The sequence below is a fragment of the mitochondrial genome of Dicentrarchus labrax (genome assembly GCF_905237075.1).
Source record: "Dicentrarchus labrax isolate DLmgm57 mitochondrion, complete genome".
Classification (NCBI taxonomy): Eukaryota; Metazoa; Chordata; class Actinopteri; family Moronidae; genus Dicentrarchus; species Dicentrarchus labrax.
The window spans coordinates 1-18,253 of NC_026074.1; the positions used below are offsets into that span (position 1 = coordinate 1).

Genomic DNA, 18,253 nt, shown 5'->3' on the forward strand with positions numbered 1-18,253 from the left:
GCCAGCATAGCTTAATGAAAGCATAACACTGAAGCTGTTAAGATGGACCCTAAAAAGTTCTACGGGCACAAAGGCTTGGTCCTGACTTTTCTATCAATTCTAACTAGACTTACACATGCAAGTATCCGCACCCCAGTGAAGATGCCCACAGTTCCCCGCCCGGGAACAAGGAGCTGGTATCAGGCACACCCTAGGTAGCCCATGACACCTTGCTTTAGCCACACCCCCACGGGGAATTCCAGCAGTGATAGACATTAAGCCATAAGCGAAAGCTTGACTTAGTTAAAGTTAAATCAGGGCCGGTAAATCTCGTGCCAGCCACCGCGGTTAAACGGGAGGCTCAAGTTGATAGACACCGGCGTAAAGCGTGGTTAAGGACCCAACTTTTACACTAAAGCCGAACGCTACCAGAGCAGTGATACGCACCGAGAGTAAGAAGATCAATTACGAAAGTAGCTTTATTTAAACCTGACCCCACGAAAGCTAAGGCACAAACTGGGATTAGATACCCCACTATGCTTAGCCTTAAACATAGACAGTTGCTTATTCCCACTGTCCGCCAGGGTACTACGAGCATTAGCTTGAAACCCAAAGGACTTGGCGGTGCTTTAGACCCACCTAGAGGAGCCTGTCCTGGAACCGATAATCCCCGTTCAACCTCACCTTTTCTAGCCCTATATCAGCCTATATACCGCCGTCGTCAGCTTACCCTGTGAAGGTATTAAAGTAAGCGTAATTGGTATTACCCAGTACGTCAGGTCGAGGTGTAGCTTATGGAAAGGGAAGAGATGGGCTACATTCCCTCCCCCCAGGGAACACGAACGGCGCACTGAAACGTGTGCACTGAAGGAGGATTTAGAAGTAAGCAGGAAGTAGAGTGTCCTGCTGAACCCGGCGCTGAAGCGCGTACACACCGCCCGTCACTCTCCCCAAGTCTACCAATACCGTATAACTAATACGCTAAAACTTGCAAAGGGGAGATAAGTCGTAACATGGTAAGCGTACCGGAAGGTGTGCTTGGACTAATTCAGAGTATAGCTAAGACAGCAAAGCATCCCCCTTACACTGGGAAGACATCTGTGCAAATCAGATTACCCTGACGCCCATAAGCTAGCCCCCTCACCCAAAAACAACAAACCTTATTAATACCCCCTAATACACGATTAGGCCACAAAACAAATCATTTTTCCCCCTTAGTATGGGCGACAGAAAAGGGGCCCGTGGAGCTATAGAAAAAGTACCGCAAGGGAACGCTGAAAGAGAAATGAAATAAACCAGTAAAGCCTAGAAAAGCAGAGCTTTTTCCTCGTACCTTTTGCATCATGATTTAGCTAGTAGAATTCAAGCAAAGAGCACTTTAGTTTGACACCCCGAAACTAGATGAGCTACTCCAAGGCAGCCTGACTTGTAGGGCGCACCCGTCTCTGTGGCAAAAGAGTGGGAAGACCTTTGAGTAGGAGTGATAAACCTATCGAATTTAGTTATAGCTGGTTGCCTGGGAACTGGATAGGAGTTCAGCCTCCCGGCTTCTTTCGTCAACACATAATATTCAAGGGCCCCCGCCCTTAAACCCGACATAACAGAAACCGCGAGAGTTAGTCAGAGGGGGTACAGCCCCTCTGACACAAGATACAACTTTCCAAGGTGGGTAATGACCACATAATTCAAGGCAAAGTATTCTGGTGGGCCTACAAGCAGCCATCCCCAAAGAGTGCGTTAAAGCTCAAACATACTTACCCCCTTATATTCTGGCAGCCCTATCACAACCCCCTAAATTTACCAGGCCTTCCCATGCAAACATGGGAGAGTTTATGCTAAAATGAGTAATAAGAGGGCATATTTTCGCCCCTCTCTCCAGCACACGTGTAACTCGAAACGGACCCCCCACCGAGCTTTAACGGCCCCAATAAAAGAGGGAACTGAATAATGAATAAAAAACTAGAAAACCATTCAAAAACTACCGTTAACCCTACACTGGTGTACCTTCAGAGAAAGACTGAAAGGGCAAGAAGGAATTCGGCAAACATGAGCCCCGCCTGTTTACCAAAAACATCGCCTCTTGCAAACTTATGAATAAGAGGTCCCGCCTGCCCTGTGACTATATGTTTAACGGCCGCGGTATCTTAACCGTGCGAAGGTAGCGCAATCACTTGTCTTTTAAATGGAGACCTGTATGAATGGCATCACGAGGGCTTGACTGTCTCCTTTCCCTGGTCAATGAAATTGATCTCCCCGTGCAGAAGCGGGGATGCGCACATAAGACGAGAAGACCCTATGAAGCTTTAGACACAAGGGAGACTACCTTAATTACCCCTGGATAAAGGGCAAAAGCTAAAGGTAGCCCTCCCCAGCGTCTTTGGTTGGGGCGACCGCGGGGTAAAACAAAACCCCCATGTGGAATAGGAGCACCCCTCCTTCAACCAAGAGCTCCCGCTCTAAGGAACAGAACTTTTGACCAATCAATGATCCGGCATCGCCGATCAACGAACCGAGTTACCCTAGGGATAACAGCGCAATCCCCTTTTAGAGCCCTTATCGACAAGGGGGTTTACGACCTCGATGTTGGATCAGGACATCCTAATGGTGCAGCCGCTATTAAGGGTTCGTTTGTTCAACGATTAAAGTCCTACGTGATCTGAGTTCAGACCGGAGTAATCCAGGTCGGTTTCTATCTATGTCTTCCTCTTTTCTAGTACGAAAGGACCGAAAAGAAGAGGCCCACGCCCTTAGCGCGCCTCACCCTTACCCGCTGAGCACAACTAAACTGGGCAAAAGGGGATATATTTCAACTAGAGAAAATAGTATCTTAGGAAACACACAAGGTGCTTGCAAATAGCTTAGGTTGCCCTAAGAGGGCTAAAACCCTCTCCTATGAAAAAACATAAAGTTAGGATGGCACAGCCCGGCTACTGCAAAAGATCTAAACCCTTTATTCAGAGGTTCAAATCCTCTTCCTAACTATGCTATTAATACTCATTACTTACTTAGTCAACCCGTTGATATTAATAGTGCCCGTCCTCCTAGCTGTCGCCTTTTTGACCCTCCTCGAACGCAAAGTTTTAGGTTACATACAACTACGAAAAGGCCCAAACATCGTAGGGCCCTACGGGCTCCTTCAACCCATTGCTGATGGTGTTAAACTATTTATTAAAGAGCCCGTCCGCCCCTCAACCTCCTCTCCAATTCTTTTCCTTCTCGCCCCTATACTAGCCCTCACCCTAGCACTAACCCTCTGAGCCCCCCTGCCCCTCCCACACCCCATAATTGACCTCAACCTAGGCATTATGTTTATTCTAGCCTTGTCCAGCCTTGCAGTCTATTCTATTCTTGGCTCAGGCTGAGCATCTAATTCAAAATACGCCCTCATTGGAGCCCTACGGGCCGTAGCCCAAACTATCTCCTACGAAGTTAGCTTAGGACTAATCCTTTTAGGCACAATTATCTTTACGGGGGGATTTACTCTTCTCACGTTTAACACTGCCCAAGAAGCTATCTGACTAATCCTCCCTGCTTGACCACTAGCAGCAATATGATTCACCTCCACCCTTGCTGAAACTAACCGCGCCCCTTTTGACCTAACCGAAGGTGAGTCCGAACTAGTATCCGGCTTCAACGTAGAATATGCGGGGGGCCCCTTCGCCCTATTCTTCCTAGCCGAATATGCCAACATCCTCTTCATAAATACCCTCTCCACCATCCTCTTCTTGGGGGCCTCGTATGTTCCCCTCTTACCTGAACTCACCACAATTAACTTAATAATTAAAGCAGCCCTGCTCTCGGTCATTTTCTTGTGGGTTCGAGCCTCCTACCCCCGATTTCGATATGATCAACTTATGCACCTTATCTGGAAAAACTACCTTCCACTCACACTAGCCTTAATTATTTGACACCTCGCCATACCCATGGCGCTTGGAGGCATCCCTCCTCAACACTAACTTTGGAGCTGTGCCTGAAACAAAGGGCCACTTTGATAGAGTGAATTATGGAGGTTAAAGTCCTCCCGACTCCTTAGAAAGAAGGGATTCGAACCCTACCTAGAGAGATCAAAACTCTCAGTGCCTCCAATACACCACTTCCTAGTAGGGTCAGCTAACGTCAAGCTATTGGGCCCATACCCCGATCACGATGGTTCAACTCCGTCCCCTACTAATGAACCCCTACGTCTTAGCTACCCTGTTATTTTCACTTGGCCTCGGCACCACCCTTACATTTGCCAGTTCCCACTGACTCCTCGCTTGAATAGGCCTGGAAATTAACACCCTCGCAATCATCCCTCTAATAGCTCAACATAACCACCCTCGAGCCATTGAGGCAACTACCAAATATTTTCTCACTCAAGCCACCGCCGCCGCCATACTATTATTCGCGAGCCTAACTAACGCCTGACTAACAGGCCAATGAGATATCCAACTTATATCCCACCCCCTTCCCACCACTCTGGCATCTCTCGCACTCGCCCTAAAAATTGGCCTCGCCCCTCTTCATACCTGACTGCCAGAGGTTCTTCAAGGGCTTGACTTACCCACAGGCCTAATTCTCTCAACCTGACAAAAGCTAGCCCCTCTCACACTACTCCTTCAACTCCAACCCATAAATTCCTCACTCCTCATCATCCTAGGCCTAACCTCTACCCTTATTGGGGGATGAGGGGGCTTAAATCAAACCCAACTACGGAAGATCCTAGCCTATTCCTCTACCGCCCATCTTGGGTGAATAGTCCTGGTCCTTCAGTTCGCCCCCTCTCTTACCTTTTTGACCCTTATTATTTACTTAACCATAACCTTCTCAACATTCCTCACCTTCAATCTCAACAACTCCACAACCATTAACACACTGGCCACATCCTGAGCAAAAGCCCCTGTGATTTCATCGCTCGCACCCCTCATACTCCTGTCCCTAGGAGGGCTTCCCCCACTTACCGGCTTCATGCCTAAATGACTAATTCTACAAGAGCTAACTAAGCAAGACCTGGCCCCCGCAGCTACACTAGCTGCGCTAAGTGCTCTACTTAGCCTTTACTTCTACCTCCGCCTCTCATATGCCATAGCCCTTACCATAGCCCCAAATAACCTAACAGGAACCCTCCCCTGACGGCTCCTCCCCTCACAACATTCCCTCCCACTGGCCATCTCAATAACAGCTTCCCTGTCCCTCCTCCCTCTGACCCCCGCCCTTACAGCCTTATTCACCCTCTAGGGACTTAGGTAAAGCATTCAGACCAGGGGCCTTCAAAGCCCCAAGCGGAAGTGAAAATCTTCCAGCCCCTGATAAGACTTGCGGGCCACTATCCCACAGCTCCCGCGTGCAAGGCGAGCACTTTAATTAAGCTAAAGTCTTACTAGACAGGTAGGCCTCGATCCTACAATCTCTTAGTTAACAGCTAAGCGCCCAAACCAGCGGGCCTCCATCTAACTTTCCCCGCCTCCAAGAAAAAAAGGCGGGGAAAGCCCCGGCAGAGGGTCAGTCTGCTACTCTGGATTTGCAGTCCAGTATGTGAAAACACCTCGAAGCCTGATAAAAAGAGGATTTAAACCTCTGTTCGTGGGACTACAATCCACCGCTTAACTCTCAGCCATCTTATCTGTGGCAATCACACGCTGATTTTTTTCTACTAACCATAAAGACATTGGGACACTATACCTGGTATTCGGCGCTTGAGCTGGGATAGTGGGCACTGCTCTAAGCCTTCTTATTCGAGCAGAATTAAGCCAGCCGGGCGCCCTCCTCGGGGACGACCAGATCTACAATGTAATCGTTACTGCTCACGCCTTCGTAATAATCTTTTTTATAGTCATACCAATTATGATTGGGGGATTTGGAAATTGACTTATTCCGCTAATGATTGGGGCGCCTGATATAGCATTTCCCCGGATAAATAACATAAGTTTTTGACTGCTTCCTCCATCCTTCCTCCTCCTTTTAGCCTCCTCAGGAGTAGAAGCCGGGGCCGGGACAGGCTGAACCGTCTACCCCCCTCTTGCAAGCAACCTTGCTCACGCAGGAGCATCCGTTGACTTAACAATTTTTTCTCTTCACTTAGCCGGGATTTCCTCGATCTTAGGAGCTATTAATTTCATTACAACTATTATTAATATAAAACCCCCTGCCATTTCCCAGTACCAAACTCCTTTGTTTGTCTGAGCTGTTCTCATTACAGCCGTCCTTCTACTTCTCTCCCTCCCTGTTCTTGCAGCTGGAATTACTATATTACTTACAGACCGTAATTTAAATACCACTTTTTTCGACCCCGCAGGGGGTGGAGACCCCATCCTCTATCAACACCTTTTCTGGTTCTTCGGCCACCCAGAGGTATACATTCTTATTCTCCCCGGGTTCGGAATAATTTCCCATATCGTAGCTTACTATTCCGGTAAGAAAGAGCCCTTTGGTTATATGGGCATGGTCTGAGCGATAATAGCAATTGGTCTCCTGGGATTTATTGTTTGGGCTCACCACATGTTCACCGTAGGAATAGATGTTGACACACGCGCATACTTCACATCCGCAACCATAATTATTGCAATCCCAACGGGTGTAAAAGTCTTCAGCTGACTGGCAACCCTTCACGGAGGCTCCGTCAAATGAGACACCCCTCTTCTATGAGCCCTGGGCTTTATTTTCTTATTTACAGTTGGAGGCTTAACCGGCATCGTCCTAGCCAACTCTTCACTAGATATTGTACTCCATGACACATACTACGTAGTCGCCCACTTCCACTACGTCCTATCAATAGGAGCTGTCTTCGCTATTATTGCTGGCTTTATTCACTGGTTCCCCTTATTCTCAGGCTACACCCTTCACAGTACCTGAACAAAAATTCACTTCGGCATCATATTCGCAGGCGTTAACTTAACCTTCTTCCCACAACACTTCCTTGGTTTAGCAGGCATGCCCCGCCGATACTCTGACTACCCAGACGCCTATACTCTTTGAAACACAGTATCCTCAATCGGCTCCCTCGTCTCCCTCGTAGCAGTAATTATATTCTTATTCATCATCTGAGAAGCCTTCGCAGCTAAACGTGAAGTTTTATCAGTAGAAATAACCTCTACCAATGTAGAATGACTTCACGGCTGCCCGCCCCCTTATCATACATTTGAAGAGCCCGCGTATGTCCGGGTCCAAGTAATTACCCAAGAAAAGAGGGAGTCGAACCCCCGTAAACTGGTTTCAAGGCAGTCGCATTACCTTTCTGCCATAATCTTTCAAGTTAAAGGACATAAGATGCTAGTAAAACTAAAATTGCACTGCCTCGTCAGGGCAGAATTGTGGGTTAAAACCCCGCGCATCTTGCATAATGGCACATCCCCTGCAATTAGGTTTTCAAGATGCAGCTTCCCCTGTCATAGAGGAACTCCTACACTTTCACGACCACGCCCTTATAGTTGTATTCTTGATCAGCACTCTAGTCCTTTATATTATTCTAGCCATAATTTCAACTAAGCTTACTAACAAATTCATTTTAGACTCCCAAGAGATCGAAATTATTTGAACAGTACTCCCAGCAGTAATCTTAATTCTTATTGCCCTTCCCTCACTTCGAATTCTCTACCTTATGGACGAAATTAATGATCCCCACCTGACAATTAAAGCTGTCGGTCACCAATGGTACTGAAGTTACGAATACACCGACTACGAGGACCTCGGGTTCGACTCATATATAATTCCCACACAAGACCTGGCCCCTGGACAATTCCGCCTATTAGAAGCCGACCATCGAATAGTAGTGCCGGTGGAATCGCCCTTACGGGTGCTAGTAACTGCTGAGGATGTCTTACACTCATGAGCCGTCCCGGCGCTGGGTGTCAAAATAGACGCAGTCCCAGGCCGACTAAATCAAACGGCCTTTATTACATCTCGACCAGGAATTTTTTATGGGCAATGCTCTGAAATCTGTGGCGCCAATCATAGCTTCATACCTATTGTTGTTGAAGCGGTGCCACTAGAACACTTTGAAACTTGGTCATCCCTAATACTTGAGGATGCTTCGCTAAGAAGCTAAATAGGGTAAAGCGTTAGCCTTTTAAGCTAAAAATTGGTGCCTCCCAACCACCCCTAGCGATAAGATGCCCCAACTTCTCCCAACCCCGTGATTTACAATTTTTATTTACGCCTGAATAGTCCTACTTGCCGTAATTCCCCTAAAAATCCTATCCTACGTCTACCCAAACCACAACTACCTACGAGGCCTACAAAAACCTTCAGAGCACTCTTGGTTCTGACCCTGGTCTTAAGCTTCTTTGATCAATTCCTCAGTCCAACTTTCCTAGGAATTCCTCTAATCGCAGTCGCCCTGGCACTGCCTTGGGTTATATTCCCTGCCCTTCCATCCCAATGGCTGCCCAATCGTCAACTTTTACTTCAAAGTTGATTTATTAACCGATTTACACAACAGCTCCTCCTCCCACTAAACACTGGAGGGCACAAGTGAGCCCTTTTATTTGCCTCCCTCATACTCTTTCTTATTACCCTAAACATACTTGGCTTACTCCCCTACACCTTTACCCCTACAACACAGCTGTCTCTCAATTTGGGGCTTGCAGTACCCCTATGATTAGCAACCGTAATTATTGGCTTACGGAATCAAACTACCGTCGCCCTGGGCCACCTTCTTCCAGAAGGAACCCCTACCCCTCTAATCCCTGTACTAGTTATCATCGAAACAATTAGTCTATTTATCCGCCCCCTAGCCCTAGGGGTCCGGTTAACAGCCAACCTCACAGCCGGCCACCTTCTCATTCAACTCATCGCCACAGCCGCCTTCGTACTCCTCCCCTTAATACCAACAGTTGCGGCCCTCACAGCAGTCCTATTACTTCTCCTTACTCTTCTAGAAGTTGCCGTAGCAATAATCCAAGCATACGTGTTCGTGTTACTACTAAGTTTATACCTCCAAGAAAACATCTAATGGCCCACCAAGCTCACGCATACCACATAGTAGACCCTAGCCCTTGACCTCTCACGGGAGCCATCGCTGCCCTCCTAATAACATCAGGCCTCGCAGTCTGATTCCACTTCCACTCCACGACACTAATAATTCTTGGAACAATTCTGCTTCTCTTAACTATATTCCAGTGATGGCGGGATGTTGTTCGAGAGGGCACCTTCCAGGGCCACCACACACCCCCAGTCCAAAAAGGGCTTCGGTATGGAATAATCTTATTCATTACCTCAGAAGTTTTCTTTTTCCTGGGCTTCTTCTGAGCCTTCTACCACTCGAGCCTTGCCCCTACACCAGAACTAGGGGGCTGCTGACCCCCAACAGGAATTACTACTCTTGATCCATTTGAAGTCCCCTTATTAAACACAGCCGTACTCCTTGCTTCTGGTGTAACAGTCACTTGAGCCCACCACAGCATCATGGAAGGGGAGCGAAAACAAGCAATTCAATCCTTAGCCCTCACTATTGCCTTAGGCTTCTACTTCACCTTTCTTCAAGCAATAGAGTACTATGAAGCTCCCTTCACAATTGCAGACGGAGTTTACGGCTCCACATTTTTTGTGGCCACGGGCTTCCACGGGCTTCACGTTATCATTGGTTCAATGTTCCTCGCCGTTTGCCTACTGCGGCAAATTCACTTCCACTTCACCTCTGAGCACCACTTCGGGTTTGAAGCAGCCGCCTGGTACTGGCACTTTGTAGACGTAGTATGACTGTTCCTCTACATCTCCATCTACTGATGAGGCTCATAATCTTTCTAGTACTAAAAATAGTATATGTGACTTCCAATCATCGGGTCTTGGTTTAAATCCAAGGAAAGATAATGAACCTTATTACCACAATAATTGCTATTGCCACTAGCCTTTCCGTTCTCCTGGCGTTTATCTCCTTCTGGCTTCCCCAGATAGCCCCTGACCATGAAAAACTCTCTCCTTATGAGTGCGGGTTCGATCCACTTGGCACCGCCCGACTCCCCTTCTCCCTCCGCTTCTTCCTCGTTGCCATCCTCTTCCTGCTCTTCGACCTAGAGATTGCCCTCCTCCTCCCCTTGCCGTGAGGGGACCAACTACCCGCCCCCCTAATAACATTTAGCTGGGCAACCGCTGTTCTTACCCTCCTTATTCTCGGACTAGCCTACGAGTGGCTTCAAGGAGGCCTTGAATGAGCAGAGTAGGTTGTTAGTTTAAGAAAAACATTTGATTTCGGCTCAAAAACTTGTGGTTTAAGTCCACATCCACCTAATGACTCCGCCTCACTTCGCTTTCTCGGCAACTTTTATTCTAGCACTGACAGGCCTAGTGTTTCATCGAACACACCTCCTCTCTGCCCTATTATGTCTAGAAGGTATAATACTCTCTTTATTTGTGGCGCTCTCACTCTGAGCCCTTCAACTAGATATTACTAGCTTCCTGGCCTCCCCCCTCCTCTTACTCGCATTTTCTGCTTGTGAGGCAAGCACAGGCCTCGCCCTACTAGCAGCCACTGCCCGAACCCACGGCTCTGATCGCCTTCAAAGCCTTAACCTCCTTCAATGTTAATAGTCCTTACACCAACCCTTATACTTGTCCCTACTATCTGGGCCACCCCTGCCAAGTGACTCTGGCCATCTGCCCTACTACACAGCCTGCTTATTGCCCTAGCCAGCTTTACCTGGTTTAAAAACACTGCTGAGACAGGATGAGCTTTCTTAACCCCCCATATAGCTACGGACCCTTTATCGTCCCCCCTCCTGGTCCTTACTTGCTGACTCCTGCCACTAATGATTCTCGCAAGCCAGAACCACCTATCCTCCGAACCCTTAAACCGCCAGCGAATGTACATCACCCTTCTTACATCCCTACAAGTTTTCCTAATCATGGCCTTTGGCGCTACAGAAATAATTATATTTTATGTTATGTTTGAAGCAACCCTTATTCCAACACTCTTCCTTATTACACGCTGAGGAAATCAAGCAGAACGCTTGAACGCAGGCACATACTTCCTTTTCTACACACTAGCAGGCTCCTTACCTCTTCTAGTGGCTCTCCTCATTCTCCAAAATAACACAGGCACCCTCTCACTATTAACCCTTCCTTTCTCCAACCCTCTTCTCCTCCTCACCTGCTCCGATAAAATATGGTGGGCCGGCTGCCTCCTGGCCTTCCTAGTGAAAATGCCCCTATATGGGGTCCACCTTTGATTACCTAAAGCCCATGTCGAAGCCCCTATCGCAGGGTCCATAATCCTTGCAGCCGTACTTCTGAAACTCGGGGGTTACGGTATAATGCGGATACTAATTATGCTCGAATCTTTAACCAATGAGTTAAGCTACCCCTTCATCATCTTCGCACTCTGAGGGGTCATCATAACCGGCTCCATCTGTCTTCGTCAAACGGACCTAAAATCGTTAATTGCTTACTCCTCTGTAAGCCATATAGGGCTGGTAGTCGGAGGTATCCTCATCCAAACCCCCTGAGGTTTTACCGGGGCCCTTATCTTAATAATCGCCCACGGCCTAACATCCTCAGCACTCTTCTGCCTGGCGAACACAAACTATGAACGGACCCACACCCGAACAATAGTACTTGCCCGAGGGCTACAAATAGCCCTTCCCCTAATAACCGCTTGATGGTTCATTGCCGCGCTAGCCAACCTAGCCCTCCCTCCTCTACCTAATCTAATAGGGGAATTAATAATTATTTCCTCACTATTAAACTGGTCCTGATGAACCCTTGCGCTAACCGGGGCGGGCACCTTAATTACCGCCGCCTACTCTCTCTACATATTCATCATAACCCAGCGGGGCCCATTACCGATACATATAATTACCCTAGACCCCTCTCACTCCCGAGAACACCTTCTCATCGCACTTCATCTCCTCCCATTAATTCTCCTCATCTTAAAGCCAGAACTGGTATGAGGCTGGGCCGCATGTAGATATAGTTTAACAAAAACATTAGGTTGTGATTCTAAAAATAGAGGTTAAAATCCCCTTATTCACCGAGAGAGGTTTGCTAACACCGAAAACTGCTAATTTCCGCTATCTTCAGTTGAACTCTGAAGCTCCCTCGACTTAGCTTCTGAAGGATAACAGCTCATCCGTTGGTCTTAGGAACCAAAAACTCTTGGTGCAAATCCAAGTGGAAGCTATGTACGCCACCCCCCATATCTTAACCTCCTGCTTGATCATTGTCCTTATTATTCTTGTCTTTCCTCTCTTAACTACCCTTAGCCCCCACCAGCGAGGCTCAGACTGACCCCTGTCACAAGTTAAAACAAGCGTAAAGATCGCTTTCTTTACTAGCATAGTCCCACTATGCCTATTCCTTGATGAGGGGGCGGAAGTGATCGTCACCAGCTGAACGTGAATAAACACCCTTACCTTTGACGTAAACATCAGCTTTAAATTCGACATATACTCTATTATCTTCACCCCTGTTGCCCTATACGTCACCTGGTCTATCCTTGAATTCACCTCCTGGTATATGCACACGGATCCCTTAATTAACCGATTCTTCAAGTACCTCTTAACCTTCTTAATTGCAATAATTATTTTGGTTACCGCAAACAACCTATTTCAACTCTTTATTGGCTGAGAGGGCGTAGGAATTATATCCTTCCTCCTCATCAGCTGATGGTACGGACGAGCCGACGCAAACACTGCGGCCCTTCAGGCCGTGATTTACAACCGAGTAGGGGACATCGGCCTTATCTTTGCAATGGCATGAATGGTTATGAACCTTAATTCCTGAGAGATACAACAAGTATTTTTAACTTCCGAAGACCTCGATCTTACCTTTCCTTTAATTGGTTTAATCATCGCTGCTACCGGTAAGTCCGCCCAATTCGGCCTACACCCCTGACTCCCCGCCGCTATAGAAGGTCCCACCCCTGTCTCCGCCCTACTACACTCCAGCACAATAGTAGTTGCAGGAATTTTCTTGCTTATCCGAATAAGCCCTTTAATAGAGAAAAATCCCCTTGCATTAACTATCTGCTTATGTCTCGGGGCCTTAACCACGGTATTTACCGCCACCTGTGCCCTAACCCAAAATGACATCAAAAAGATCGTTGCTTTCTCAACATCAAGCCAACTAGGTCTAATAATAGTCGCCATTGGCCTTAATCAACCCCAATTAGCCTTCCTACACATCTGTACCCACGCCTTTTTTAAGGCGATACTTTTCCTGTGCTCCGGCTCAATCATTCACCACCTCTGAGACCAACAAGATATCCGAATAATAGGAGGGGCCCGATTTCTGTGCCCTACTACAACGACCTGTCTGGGTATCGGCAGCCTGGCCCTCACAGGCACTCCTTTCCTAGCAGGCTTTTTCTCCAAAGACGCCATCCTCGAGGCACTATCCAACTCCCACCTCAATGCTTGAGCTCTTATTCTTACGCTCATCGCCACGATATTCACTGCCGTCTACAGCCTCCGGCTGATTATTTTTGTAGCCCTCGGAAACCCACGAACCCCTCGATCCATCTTCCAAATGAACGAAGTTGACCCCGCCATCACTAACCCTATCAAACGCCTTGCCTGAGGAAGCATCCTCGCTGGTCTATTAATTACCTCAAACATTATCCCCTTAAAAACACCAGAAATAACTATGCCAGACGAGGTAAAAACAGCCGCCTTAATAGTTACCCTCCTTGGCTTTTTACTAGCCTTAGACCTGGGGAATTTAACAGGCCACCAACTCAAGTCAACCACTCAGCGCCCAGTTTACCTATTCTCCAATCTGCTGGGGTTCTTCCCCCCCATTATACACCGCCTCTCCCCAAAACTTAGTCTAAGCTTCGGACAAATAGTTGCCTCCCAAATAACAGACCAAACTTGACTAGAAAAAACAGGCCCTAAAGCAGTAACTTCTATTAATATATCTCTCGTCACAACTACTAGTAATGCACAACAAGGGTTGATTAAGACATATCTCGCCCTATTCTTAGTTACTATTATCCTCGCCACACTACTAGTTAGCCTCTAACATAGGCTTACTTTCAAGCTAATACCGGAACGAAATAAATGTCCTGGCCACAAGTAGACGTTTTGGCGCAAAAAAAGCCCTGGACAATGTCCAGGGCCTTCGGGTATTTTATCACGCACTAGGTAAGAGAGTTTTGATGCTTAACCGGCGAAGCCGTGCATCTATGGAACTACAAGTTTAGAACGGTGTGCTTTGATACTTAAAATATTAAGCATCCCCACTCACGAAACAGCTTGCCGAGCCGCCCCGCGAGAAACCCGTGGTCACAGGATATTGCCGTCCACTACGGACGCCTTTATATCCTAGTAACACCCGCAAAGTACCGCAATAGTAAGCACGATTGTAATAGTGAGCATCTCGTACTCCTTCCAAGACTCTAACTTGGACCAATGGCTTGAAAAACCACCGTTGTTCTTCAACTAAGGGAGCATTAATGGCCGCCCTCCGTAAAACACACCCCCTATTAAAAATCGCAAATCATGCACTTGTTGACCTGCCGGCCCCTTCAAATATTTCAGTTTGATGAAATTTCGGTTCGCTCTTAGGCCTATGCTTGATTTCCCAAATTCTTACAGGTCTATTTTTAGCTATACATTATACTTCAGATATCGCAACAGCCTTCTCCTCCATCGCACACATTTGTCGAGATGTTAACTATGGCTGACTTATTCGTAATCTTCACGCCAATGGTGCATCTTTCTTCTTTATTTGTATTTATCTTCACATTGGCCGAGGCCTGTACTACGGCTCATACCTGTATAAAGAAACATGAAACATCGGGGTAATCCTTCTCCTCTTAGTAATAATGACAGCCTTCGTAGGCTATGTGTTGCCCTGAGGACAAATATCTTTTTGAGGCGCTACAGTTATTACTAATCTATTATCCGCCGTACCTTATGTAGGTAATACACTAGTTCAGTGGATTTGAGGGGGCTTTTCAGTAGATAACGCCACTCTTACACGGTTCTTCGCGTTCCACTTCCTATTCCCATTCGTAATCGCTGGTGCCACAATACTACACCTCCTTTTTCTTCATCAAACGGGCTCCAATAACCCCTTAGGCCTTAACTCAGATGTAGATAAAATCTCATTCCACCCCTACTTCTCATACAAAGATCTCCTAGGGTTCGCAATTGTTCTAATTGGATTAACTAGCCTCGCACTGTTTTCCCCTAACCTCCTAGGAGACCCAGACAATTTTACACCAGCCAATCCGCTGGTAACCCCTCCCCATATTAAGCCCGAGTGATACTTTTTATTTGCCTACGCTATTCTTCGCTCAATCCCAAACAAACTAGGCGGGGTGTTGGCATTACTAGCATCTATTCTAGTACTTATAGTAGTACCCTATTTACATACATCAAAACAACGAAGTATAACATTCCGACCCGTAACACAGTTTTTATTCTGGGCTCTCGTCGCTGATGTTATAATTCTCACTTGAATTGGAGGCATGCCCGTTGAGCACCCTTTCATTATTATCGGCCAAGTTGCTTCCTTACTGTATTTCCTCTTGTTCCTTGTCTTCATCCCCGTTGTTGGAGAATTAGAGAACAAAGCTTTAGAGTGGCTTTGCATTAGTAGCTCAGTGTAGAGCGTCGGTCTTGTAAGCCGAATGTCGGAGGTTCAACTCCTCCCTCTTGCTCAAAGAGAAGGGATTCGCACCCCGACCACTCCCTCCCAAAGCCAGCATTCTCTATTAAACTACTCTTTGAGATACATTTATATTTAACGCAGGCATTAAGCATCTATTACAAATAACAAATGTATATACATATATATATATGATTAAAAAAATTTACACTTTCTGAGGCCACAAACACAAATTCGGGGCTCGTTCACACTATATTTATTCCCAAATCTCGCAGGGCGAGATTCATATATATGTATAGTTTCAGGTGGGGCAAAGGTCATATGAACATTTAGGGGGGGGGAGTATAAAGAGGTTTATGCAAACATCTGCATTGTACGCACAAGGAGGGGCACTCCCCCACCCGAGTGCCACAAACGCGTGTATTATTACATACATGCAACAATGCATTTAGTATGTCATTACACCTATGTCAAAAGCGCATAGACATGTAATAGTACATGATATGTGATAGCACTATATGTGTTATCACATATTATGTACTATTACATGTGTATGCGCTTTTTGCGCAAAATTTTGGCGGATTTTACATGGTAAAACACAGTGTTGTGTAACATAACATATCATGTAACATAACATATCATGTAATGTTACATATCATGTAATGTTACATATCATGTAGTATAGCATATTATGTATTAACACATATTATGTAATATTACATATGTAGTATAGCATATTATGTATTAACACATATTATGTAGTATTACATATGTAGTATAGCATATTATGTATTAACACATATTATGTAATATTACATATGTAGTATAGCATATTATGTATTAACACATATTATGTAATATTACATATGTAGTATAGCATATTATGTATTAACACATATTATGTAATATTACATATGTAGTATAGCATATTATGTATTAACACATATTATGTAATATTACATATGTAGTATAGCATATTATGTATTAACACATATTATGTAATATTACATATGTAGTATAGCATATTATGTATTAACACATATTATGTAATATTACATATGTAGTATAGCATATTATGTATTAACACATATTATGTAATATTACATATGTAGTATAGCATATTATGTATTAACACATATTATGTAGTATTACATATGTAGTATAGCATATTATGTATTAACACATATTATGTAGTATTACATATGTAGTATAGCATATTATGTATTAACACATATTATGTAATATTACATATGTAGTATAGCATATTATGTATTAACACATATTATGTAGTATTACATATGTAGTATAGCATATTATGTATTAACACATATTATGTAGTATTACATATGTAGTATAGCATATTATGTATTAACACATATTATGTAGTATTACATATGTAGTATAGCATATTATGTATTAACACATATTATGTAGTATTACATATGTAGTATAGCATATTATGTATCAATACACTACAATGAATGAACACAGGAGAAGTGATTTGAAAAAGGGGTTACAATGTTTTCAGACATAAACAACAAAGTTAACCATTCATCCTGAATGTCAGATTATTCAGAGTGTAATGTTGGTAAACTAGAACCTGTCTAGAATAATCCATTCAGTCAAACATGTGAGAGCCTTATCACGGGAGAGATCAGGGGTCCGTTATTATTGAAGGTCAGGGACAATACTTGAAGAATAGCACCTAGTGAACTAATATTTGCATTTGGCTGTTACTTCAGGGACAAAACTAGATTGTTACTCACACTTTTATCGTAAGTGACATAGGTAAATGCTTGAAAACATAACCGGGAGCACCCAGCATGCCGAGCATTCTTTCCAGAGGGCCAGGGGTAGTCTTTTTTTTTTTTCCCTTCACTGACATCTCAAAGTGCGGGCGAAGCCGCGCCGAAGGCGCATAAGAGTGTGCTACCCCCTCCTTTCCGGAGGAAAGTTATGTTAATGTTTTAAAATTTTGTCCTTTTTTGGACTCATAAATACTCCTGAGTACATACTAATAATAATTTTCCCCCCCTACCCCCCCAAAATCGGTGTGTTATTGCACATAAGTTTTATCGAAACGCCCCTCGATGTAGCAGGCGCGTAACCTCAAACACAACGAAGAGGGTTAAAAGTAGTGCCCCTGCACTAATTACCAATAGTGGGCCTCCTAACGAGTATATTCATGAAACCCCTCCAATATCCCCCCGCTGAGGGGCCAACTCCTCAACGCTTCCCCCGAAGCCCCACAAAACTCCATACTCTTCTTTCCAAAAGAAGCCAGAGGCTACCATTACTCCTAAAAGGTATCCCACCGCCTGCCCCGCTACACCCCCACTCCCTCAACTCTCAGGGTACCGATCGGCGGCAAGCGCCGCCGAGTATACAAATACAACTAATATTGCCCCTACATAGATTATAACTAAAATTAACGCCAAAAATGTGCCCCCAGAGCCAACTACTACTGCACAGCCAAACCCTGCGACCGCTACCAGGCCAAAAGATCCATAAAAGGGAGAAGGATTACAAGCTACCGCAATCATGCTCAAAATAAATCCCCCTAAGAAAAAGCAACTAACATACGTCATCATAAATTCTTGCTTAGCATTTAACCAAGTCCAACAGCCTTTTATCTTTACAGCCACCGACTTCAAGAACTACTACACCTACTTTCTCTCTTGTCCCGCTCCCAATTTATTAACGCGTATTATATATATACATGCGCATGTGAAACATTTTACCCGCCCTG

At 45.3% G+C, this 18,253-nt stretch overlaps 13 protein-coding genes and 24 non-coding genes across 37 annotated transcripts, besides 2 other annotated features; 28 read left to right on the plus strand and 9 right to left on the minus strand. All coding sequences in view use genetic code 2, as the record gives it.

Moving 5' to 3' along the window:
* On the plus strand, nucleotides 1-68 carry trnF-gaa. The gene has a single exon. It is a non-coding gene; the product is annotated as a tRNA-Phe (tRNA).
* Nucleotides 69-1,026, plus strand: rrnS. Its single transcript has one exon. It is a non-coding gene; the product is annotated as a 12S ribosomal RNA (ribosomal RNA).
* Nucleotides 1,027-1,028: 2 nt separating this feature from the next.
* Nucleotides 1,029-1,100, plus strand: trnV-uac. Its single transcript has one exon. It is a non-coding gene; the product is annotated as a tRNA-Val (tRNA).
* Nucleotides 1,101-2,800, plus strand: rrnL. Its single transcript has one exon. It is a non-coding gene; the product is annotated as a 16S ribosomal RNA (ribosomal RNA).
* Nucleotides 2,801-2,886: 86 nt separating this feature from the next.
* trnL-uaa lies at nucleotides 2,887-2,960 on the plus strand. The gene has a single exon. It is a non-coding gene; the product is annotated as a tRNA-Leu (tRNA).
* Nucleotides 2,961-3,935, plus strand: ND1 (NADH dehydrogenase subunit 1). Its single transcript has one exon. It carries the CDS (start codon nucleotides 2,961-2,963, stop codon nucleotides 3,933-3,935), a length of 975 nt encoding a protein of 324 aa, YP_009114402.1.
* A 4-nt stretch (nucleotides 3,936-3,939) lies between these two features.
* On the plus strand, nucleotides 3,940-4,009 carry trnI-gau. Its single transcript has one exon. It is a non-coding gene; the product is annotated as a tRNA-Ile (tRNA).
* Nucleotides 4,009-4,079, minus strand: trnQ-uug. The gene has a single exon. It is a non-coding gene; the product is annotated as a tRNA-Gln (tRNA).
* Nucleotides 4,079-4,149, plus strand: trnM-cau. Its single transcript has one exon. It is a non-coding gene; the product is annotated as a tRNA-Met (tRNA).
* On the plus strand, nucleotides 4,150-5,194 carry ND2 (NADH dehydrogenase subunit 2). Its single transcript has one exon. A coding segment is annotated over exon 1 (1,045 nt).
* On the plus strand, nucleotides 5,195-5,267 carry trnW-uca. Its single transcript has one exon. It is a non-coding gene; the product is annotated as a tRNA-Trp (tRNA).
* Nucleotide 5,268: 1 nt separating this feature from the next.
* Nucleotides 5,269-5,337, minus strand: trnA-ugc. Its single transcript has one exon. It is a non-coding gene; the product is annotated as a tRNA-Ala (tRNA).
* A 1-nt stretch (nucleotide 5,338) lies between these two features.
* Nucleotides 5,339-5,411, minus strand: trnN-guu. Its single transcript has one exon. It is a non-coding gene; the product is annotated as a tRNA-Asn (tRNA).
* A 33-nt stretch (nucleotides 5,412-5,444) lies between these two features.
* On the minus strand, nucleotides 5,445-5,512 carry trnC-gca. Its single transcript has one exon. It is a non-coding gene; the product is annotated as a tRNA-Cys (tRNA).
* Nucleotides 5,513-5,582, minus strand: trnY-gua. The gene has a single exon. It is a non-coding gene; the product is annotated as a tRNA-Tyr (tRNA).
* A 1-nt stretch (nucleotide 5,583) lies between these two features.
* On the plus strand, nucleotides 5,584-7,146 carry COX1 (cytochrome c oxidase subunit I). The gene has a single exon. The coding sequence runs from the start codon at nucleotides 5,584-5,586 to the stop codon at nucleotides 7,144-7,146; it is 1,563 nt and encodes a 520-aa protein (YP_009114404.1).
* On the minus strand, nucleotides 7,135-7,205 carry trnS-uga. The gene has a single exon. It is a non-coding gene; the product is annotated as a tRNA-Ser (tRNA).
* Nucleotides 7,206-7,221: 16 nt separating this feature from the next.
* On the plus strand, nucleotides 7,222-7,292 carry trND-guc. The gene has a single exon. It is a non-coding gene; the product is annotated as a tRNA-Asp (tRNA).
* Nucleotides 7,293-7,297: 5 nt separating this feature from the next.
* COX2 (cytochrome c oxidase subunit II) lies at nucleotides 7,298-7,988 on the plus strand. Its single transcript has one exon. A coding segment is annotated over exon 1 (691 nt).
* trnK lies at nucleotides 7,989-8,062 on the plus strand. Its single transcript has one exon. It is a non-coding gene; the product is annotated as a tRNA-Lys (tRNA).
* Nucleotides 8,063-8,066: 4 nt separating this feature from the next.
* Nucleotides 8,067-8,234, plus strand: ATP8 (ATP synthase F0 subunit 8). The gene has a single exon. It carries the CDS (start codon nucleotides 8,067-8,069, stop codon nucleotides 8,232-8,234), a length of 168 nt encoding a protein of 55 aa, YP_009114406.1.
* Nucleotides 8,225-8,908, plus strand: ATP6 (ATP synthase F0 subunit 6; the record flags this gene model as incomplete). Its single annotated transcript has 1 exon — nucleotides 8,225-8,908. A coding segment is annotated over one exon (684 nt), but the record flags the coding sequence as incomplete, so codon positions are not given.
* COX3 (cytochrome c oxidase subunit III) lies at nucleotides 8,908-9,692 on the plus strand. Its single transcript has one exon. A coding segment is annotated over exon 1 (785 nt).
* On the plus strand, nucleotides 9,693-9,764 carry trnG-ucc. Its single transcript has one exon. It is a non-coding gene; the product is annotated as a tRNA-Gly (tRNA).
* On the plus strand, nucleotides 9,765-10,113 carry ND3 (NADH dehydrogenase subunit 3). The gene has a single exon. A coding segment is annotated over exon 1 (349 nt).
* Nucleotides 10,114-10,182, plus strand: trnR-ucg. Its single transcript has one exon. It is a non-coding gene; the product is annotated as a tRNA-Arg (tRNA).
* Nucleotides 10,183-10,479, plus strand: ND4L (NADH dehydrogenase subunit 4L). Its single transcript has one exon. The coding sequence runs from the start codon at nucleotides 10,183-10,185 to the stop codon at nucleotides 10,477-10,479; it is 297 nt and encodes a 98-aa protein (YP_009114410.1).
* ND4 (NADH dehydrogenase subunit 4) lies at nucleotides 10,473-11,853 on the plus strand. The gene has a single exon. A coding segment is annotated over exon 1 (1,381 nt).
* trnH-gug lies at nucleotides 11,854-11,922 on the plus strand. Its single transcript has one exon. It is a non-coding gene; the product is annotated as a tRNA-His (tRNA).
* trnS-gcu lies at nucleotides 11,923-11,991 on the plus strand. The gene has a single exon. It is a non-coding gene; the product is annotated as a tRNA-Ser (tRNA).
* Nucleotides 11,992-11,996: 5 nt separating this feature from the next.
* Nucleotides 11,997-12,069, plus strand: trnL-uag. Its single transcript has one exon. It is a non-coding gene; the product is annotated as a tRNA-Leu (tRNA).
* Nucleotides 12,070-13,911, plus strand: ND5 (NADH dehydrogenase subunit 5). The gene has a single exon. The coding sequence runs from the start codon at nucleotides 12,070-12,072 to the stop codon at nucleotides 13,909-13,911; it is 1,842 nt and encodes a 613-aa protein (YP_009114412.1).
* Nucleotides 13,912-14,271: 360 nt separating this feature from the next.
* On the minus strand, nucleotides 14,272-14,340 carry trnE-uuc. Its single transcript has one exon. It is a non-coding gene; the product is annotated as a tRNA-Glu (tRNA).
* Nucleotides 14,341-14,344: 4 nt separating this feature from the next.
* CYTB (cytochrome b) lies at nucleotides 14,345-15,485 on the plus strand. The gene has a single exon. A coding segment is annotated over exon 1 (1,141 nt).
* trnT-ugu lies at nucleotides 15,486-15,556 on the plus strand. Its single transcript has one exon. It is a non-coding gene; the product is annotated as a tRNA-Thr (tRNA).
* trnP-ugg lies at nucleotides 15,556-15,625 on the minus strand. The gene has a single exon. It is a non-coding gene; the product is annotated as a tRNA-Pro (tRNA).
* Nucleotides 15,626-17,576: a D loop (control region).
* On the minus strand, nucleotides 17,577-18,095 carry ND6 (NADH dehydrogenase subunit 6). The gene has a single exon. The coding sequence runs from the start codon at nucleotides 18,093-18,095 to the stop codon at nucleotides 17,577-17,579; it is 519 nt and encodes a 172-aa protein (YP_009114414.1).
* Nucleotides 18,096-18,253: a D loop (control region).